Below are 6,732 nucleotides of genomic sequence, written 5' to 3'. Positions count from 1 at the left end.
AAACAACAGAGCTTTTTGTTATGTTAATATAAACAATAGAATATTTGTTTTATGAATGCATGTTTACGTTTTTGGAAGGATTTTTACTGTTGGTGTTTTTGGAGTCGTCTCAGGTGATAATTGATTTGGTTCTTAATTTTTTATTTAATACTTGTGAATTTTACATTCCCACGAACAGGTTTTCAAAAATCAAACTTCTCTTTATTATGTTTCACAACATTAACTTTTATTTTATCTCACCTAAATTCATGAAAAGTAAAAATACAAGAACAGTTTCTACTTTGGTTCACAATAGGTTAATAAGTTAAGCTAGAACTTATAATATTTGATTTTTTGTGGGGGTTTCTTCACTTTCCCTTTTTATTTTTCTTAATATTTGAACCAAACATCAGTGGTTGTTAGTAAAGCTCAATAGAAATCCATTATTTCAGATTTTTCTCTGACTGACTGCAAACAAACAAAAACAAACTTTTTCCCCAATGTGTGAAATCGGAAAAACATACTTAATTCTGGTATGTACCACCTCATGGGTCTTTAACAAAGATACAATTTTTAGACATTTAGTTGTCAGAAGAAAAAAGAAATGTGAGAACCGTAGAATATAATTTTTGTAACTCTTTGTTCACAAACTCACTAAATAAAAAGCAATTACAGATACATTTGTCTTTATCAGGTTTATCTTCTTACATTATAGTAACCATAGCAGACTGTAACCAGACCTCTCTGCGAGGGTTCAATGCTTTATACATCACAACATTTGAAGCTTCTTATCTAATTTTAGGTCCACAATCATGATGTTCTAAAACCAAGCTGTTTTTTCTTGACCCATCCAAAGAAGTTCTGGATGATGCTGGTGCGCAGCTCTTTGCTGACCAAGCCATAGATGATGGGGTTGACAGCTGGAGGAAAGATGGTGATCATGATGCTACAGAACTTCCACATGTTTTTGGCGGTGGGGAACCTGAGGCTCACAATAACAATAAGTAGAGCTATCTGATAGAGGATGTATACCATGAGGTGGGACGAGCAGGTTTGAAAGGCCTTGCTTCGCACACTGCTGTCTGTTCTGCCTTGTTTCAAAGTAACAGTCAGGATTTTGATGTAGGAAAAAGCGATGATGACGAAGACTGCCGTGCTCAAAGACCAGGTCATGGAAAGTCCTGGAAATAATTGAAAGCTCATTAGTCAAGGATTGCAAACAAGAACCCGATGCTCTGATGCTAAGAGAGACGCACACGTCGCACAGACCGTAGACATTGTTGTCGGGGGTGGGGATGCAGGCCAGGTTCAGAATGCCGCGGTTGCTGCAGTACACATGCTGAATGGTTTTGCCGCACAGCGGCACGTTTAGGTGAAAGGAGAAGAGGATGGCAATGAGCACGAAGGCGACCAACCAGGCCAGAGCACAACAGAGATGCATCCGTGTCGACGTCATGATGGTCTGATATCTGAGCGGCTCGCACACAGCGACATACCTGCCAACAAACAGCATGTATGAATGAGAGCTTCCTGTAGGAAGACAACTCCGGTATGAGGTTGATTAGAACGAGCTACCTCAACCCAAAAGTCCAACTGAAAAACTCCAGTGTCCTGGTTCAATCCTTGACATTCTTGCAACTACCACAACCTTTTATCACAATTTACACAATTAATGTAATGCTAGTGGATTTTGTTGAGGAGAGAGGAGGCTTTGGACTATTGTGCATCATTTTATGTTACTTTTGTGTTTCATTTTCAAATCTACTTTTCTCCGTCTTACTTAGCTGATTCACCCTGTCAAAAAGTTTAAGTACGTCAAAGAGCATGTGTTATTTCAGACTTCTGGTGTTGAAGGGTTGATCTGAGAGTTACAGGTAATCGTCCACCTCTCACCGGGCATCTTGAGAACAGCAAAAAAAAGACTTTCTTTAGAACATTGTTTTGGTTTGAGAATCCAACTACTTCAGCCCCTTTCGACCTCAAACAATACGTTTTCTCACTAGAGAAGAGTCACTTCATCTCTCAATTAGGGCTGTCAGGAGATTCATTTTTGTGTGTGATTTATTCATGCGACCAGTAATTAATTCATCAAATTAATCTATTTTTAAGCTTAACTACTTTTAACATAATACTTGCTGTAAAAAGCCTCATTCTGAGATATTTGTGGCATTGTGTCACAAAAAAAATGGCTTTATGAAGTTTTCCTGATATAACACCACTAACGGGGAGTTTTCTCGGTCTCGAACAATTGAAAAATAAAAATAAAACACAAAACAAAACATCAGGTCCAGAAAGCTTAAATTTGACCCCTAAAAAACAGCAGAAACAATTTTCTGAGCAAACCAAAAAATACTGACCAAAAAAACCAAAATCAGTACGATAATATATGTAGACATATTTTATTCCACAGTTTATTGTCCCATACAATCAGTTCTCAATGAACCCCATTACTTCATGATAAAGAACACCTTGTCAGACTTTATCCTTTACATAGATGGATAATAGCCGTGGATTAGTTCTGTGAAGACATTCATTCTTATTTACTTGTTTGTTTGTACACATATTTAATTTACACTTGATTATCTTGAAGAAAGACCATGAAGCAGCATAAAGCAACATGTTTACTGGTTGTTTATCATTACGGTAAGGTTCAAATGTAGTACAAAAAGGGCGGGGCCTGTCCACACACACACTCAAATGTTATCAACACACCTGCTGGCTGAAAGAAAGAAAAAAAACGTCCACATGTCAACATGTACACAAAACAGATAGTGTTCACACACGCATACTTATGCCTTTAAACCAACTAGTGTGAAATATTTCAGTCATTCAATCATGCAAACTGTTAGTGCAAAGGTGAGCTAACACCTGTGCTCAGGTGAGTGTTTATGGTTTTCTAAAATGGACGGTGGAACGTGACAAGAAGGAAGGAGAGTGCCCAGCCATCCCCACACCAAGATACCCGCCGCATCAGCAGCGGCAGCCGGAACCCCCAACGCCACACGGCAACAGGCAGGGAACAACTGCCACCCGGGCGACCCAGCCCGCCACCAGGGCCAGCAGGACCGCCGCGAGGCCCCCAGAGCCAGAGAGCCGGGAGGCACGGGGGGAAAGAGAGCGCCGCCCCAGCCCAACCAGGAGGGCAGCCCCGAATTATAACTTCCAAATGCAGAGTATAAGGGCACGAAAAGAGAATAAACATCAAAACTACAAACACACTTTTGATGTGGCTTTACTAAGCTCAACGTTCAAAAGTTAAAAATGACTTACAAGTAGACATTCTCAAAGTTTTCCTGATAAATCTCACTTTGGGGGTGTCAGAAACTGATGAAGAGCATGAGACAGAAAAGCAGAGCTCTGTTCGTGTTAGTATGAGAACAGCAACAGATGAGATGCATCTGGGAGGAGTTCACCTGAGGAGCTTACCTATCATAAGCCATCGCACCCAGGATGGTCTGCACGGCCACGCCGTAGAAGTGGATGCAGAAGGCCTGGCTGATGGCTGCTGGGTAAATGATCTTCTTCTGACCCATCAGAAAATCCATCATGAGGTGAGGCAGCACCGCCGTGGCTCCCATCAGATCACACACCACCAGGTGACAGATCATCACAAACATGGGTCTGTGCAGCTTCTTGTCCAGGATGATGACACACGCCACCACCCCGTTACCCAGCAGCACCAGCATGTAGACCAGCAGAGCCAGGAGGAAGAAGAAAGGCCCGGAGCCTGGAAGAATATCAAAGCCCTCGATTTCAAAGACAATGGGCTGTTGGAGAGGAACCAGCATGGTTTGGTTGTTCATCCAGGGTAGCAGAGCTCTGTGGAGGACAGGCAGACACATAAACATGCAGCAGCAGGTCACCTGAAAGAGCAAACGGAGCAGCTCCTTCCATGCATAGAAAAACACAGTACCTCCAGGACATACAGCAGGACGTCAATGAGGCTGAAGCAAATAGTCTCATCCAGTTGTTTGCAGCTGAAGGTGAAGATCACATCATTGAACTCATCTAGACGGTGTCTTGGTGGTGCGGGCCCTCTGCAACGGGGGCCGCGTTCCTGGGCACGGCGGTCCTTTCTCCACGCAGGGAGAGGGAACCCTGAGCTCTGTGGCAAGAGTCATTGTGGTGTGGGTTGTGGTCCGTGCCCTCGAGCCCCGGCCTTCTCCAAAATTCCAACTGTGATTGAGCCTGGTTGGGTCTTGTTTACAACACTCTTTATGGGCCCCCACTTCTCTTGGACACCCCCCCCCCCCCATTCTCCCCTGTCTAACATCCTTTTTTCTTCTTCCCTCCTGAAAACCATGGAAGACCAACCGACATTGTGTCTGACTGGGGCCTACAGTTCATCTCGCAGTTATGGAAGGCTTTCTGCTCTGCCCTAGGAGCCACCATCAGCCTCTCTTTGGGCTATCATCCACAATGTAACGGTCAAGCAGGCTAATCAGGAGTTGGAGGCGGCGCTCGGTTGCTTAGATGTTCATAACACCTCGGACTGGTCTACTTACCTGGTGTGGATAGAGTACGCCCACAACTCTCACCCCTAATCTGCCACAGGTATCTCTCCATTCGAGGCCTCCCTTGGGTACCTACCACCTTTGTTTCCGTCGCAGGAAGTCGATTTGGTGATGCCCTCGGTCCAACAGCACCTCCAGCGATGCAGGCGCAGCTGGAGTCAGACCAGGGTGGCTGTCCTCCGCACTAAGGAGAACAACTACCACCCTATGTCAAATTGACACAGGGTGGTAGGACCCACGTACTAACCCGGTCAAAGGGTCTGGCTCTCGTCCAGGAACATACCCATCCAGTCCACCTTTCGGAAACTCGCCCCCCGGTTCATGGGACCGTATGAAATCAACAAGGTCATAAATCCCTCCTGTGTCTGTCTCCGTTTGCCTGCGGCCCTCAAGATCCATCCTTCATTTCACGTTTCCCATATTAAACCTGTCCAGGAGATGCCGCTTTGTCCGCCTTCCATTGCCCCACCTCACACCCGTATCATTGATGGCGCCCCCGCCTTCACTGTTAGTCGGGTTTTGGACGTCCATTGTCAGGGTCACCAGTTCCTTGTGGATTGGGAGGGTTATGGACCTGAGGAACGTTCGTGGATCTCCCGTTCTCTCATCCTCGACCCTCCTTTATTGACGACTTCTACCGGGTCCATGCTGTCATGGTACCTCCGGGAGTCCTCTCCTCCCCCCTCCCTTCTCGGCTCTTCCTCCACAGATTGGACCCAGCTGTCCGCACTTCCCTCATCAACCCTCCAGTATTTAAGATGACCTTGTTCCAGTATTCATCGCCAGTTCGTTGCCGACTATGGTGCAGTACCTGGTCTCTTGTGTATATTTGTTTACCAAGTTATTCTCTCGTTTTATCAAGTCAAGTAACCAAACTATCATTCCTGTCATCAGAAACTTCATCCACCACAAGTGCCGACCTGGGTACATTATCAAGCTCCTGACTATTAAATGCACCTCGCCTTCCAGACCTTCAGCCACGCCATCTCTCCACGACACGCTACGCCTCGCCTCGTTACCTGCTAACTCCATCTCACCTGCCTCTTCACAACAGTGTTTGCAACACGCAAAGGAGTACCTTTTGGTCCACTCCTCGTCTCCACTGTCTCCACAGATCTCCTCGTCAACACCCAAGAACAAAATAAAACTCTTTCTCAGCCAAGTCCTCATGCGTGATCATTCCGGGTTCCAGCGACTGGGTCTATTCTAGTCATAACCTATCATGACACCTTCCCCCTAATTAATGAATCCATACTAATGATAATAAATACCTCTCTGGAAACAGGTTATGTGTCACAGTCCTTTAAATGTGCACTTGTTAAACCTCTTCTGGTGCTCTGTCTGATCAGATAGTCTCCCTGGATGGCATAAGTATAGCCTCCAATTCCACAGTTAGAAACCTAGAGGTTTTATTTGACCAGGATTTATCATTTACAGTAAGGCTCACATATCTCAGGTGTGTAAAACTGCATTTTTTTCACCTGCAGAATATGGCTAAGATCCGAAATATACTTTCTAAAAGTGATGCTGAAAAACTCATCCATGCAGTAATCCATCTAGGCTGGATTACTGTAATTCTTTGTTAGCAGCATGTCCTTAGAGTTCCTTAAGAAGTCAGACCACGTTTTTCGCAAAATGCAGGACTGCTTGTGATTCCTAGAATTAGTAAAAGTACAGTTGGAGGTAGAGCGTTTAGTCACCAAGTCCCTGTTTTATGGAATAAGCTTCCAGCTCATGTAAGAGAGGCAGACACAGTTTCTACATTCAAAGTTAGACGGAAAACATTCCTCTTTGGACAGGCTTATTGTCAGACTAGCTAGTATTCAGAGAATATTTACCGTACTGTTCATTTGTTTTAATTAACAGTAACAGGAACAATAAAGTTGTTATCAGGCTGCTAGAAGTTTGAAGCTGGGGAAACTATGGTGCACTGGGTGTCACGGTTTTAGGTTTCTTTGCCTTTATGTTCTAGTTGTTTTATGTTCGGGCCTGTTTGAGTTACTTCTTGTTTTATTTTGTAGCATTTCCTGTTTTGTTGCTGTCTCAAGTTTTACCTTTCCCCATCAGTCCTGAGTGTTTCCACCTGTGTCTTGTTCCCTTGTATGTATTTAAGTCTTGTCTTTCCCTTCCTCCTGTGCTGGTCCATATTCTCCTCTTCCCCAGTTTTGCGTGTTAAGTGTTTCGAGTTTCGAGTTGTGGTTTGCCTGCTTTTGCAGTGGTTTTTGGTTTCCTTAGTTTA

The 6,732-nt window shown here is 44.4% G+C and overlaps 1 protein-coding gene across 1 annotated transcript; it reads right to left on the bottom strand.

Moving 5' to 3' along the window:
* Positions 1 to 3,303: 3,303 nt before the first annotated feature.
* Positions 3,304 to 3,939, bottom strand: LOC101159127 (olfactory receptor 10G6-like). The gene has a single exon (XM_020709199.3). The coding sequence runs from the start codon at positions 3,825 to 3,827 to the stop codon at positions 3,402 to 3,404; it is 426 nt and encodes a 141-aa protein (XP_020564858.2). The 5' UTR covers positions 3,828 to 3,939; the 3' UTR covers positions 3,304 to 3,401.
* Positions 3,940 to 6,732: the final 2,793 nt, after the last annotated feature.

The sequence above is a fragment of the Oryzias latipes genome, chromosome 14 (genome assembly GCF_053564925.1).
Source record: "Oryzias latipes strain Hd-rR chromosome 14, Olatipes_Hd-rR_3.1".
Classification (NCBI taxonomy): domain Eukaryota; kingdom Metazoa; phylum Chordata; class Actinopteri; order Beloniformes; family Adrianichthyidae; genus Oryzias; species Oryzias latipes.
This window is presented reverse-complemented; position numbering and strand designations above follow the sequence as displayed.

Coding starts and splice junctions, on each gene's coding strand:
- LOC101159127 (XM_020709199.3), bottom strand. CDS start 3,827: ATGTTTATGTGTCTGCCTGTCCTCCACAGAGCTCTGCTACCCTGGATG.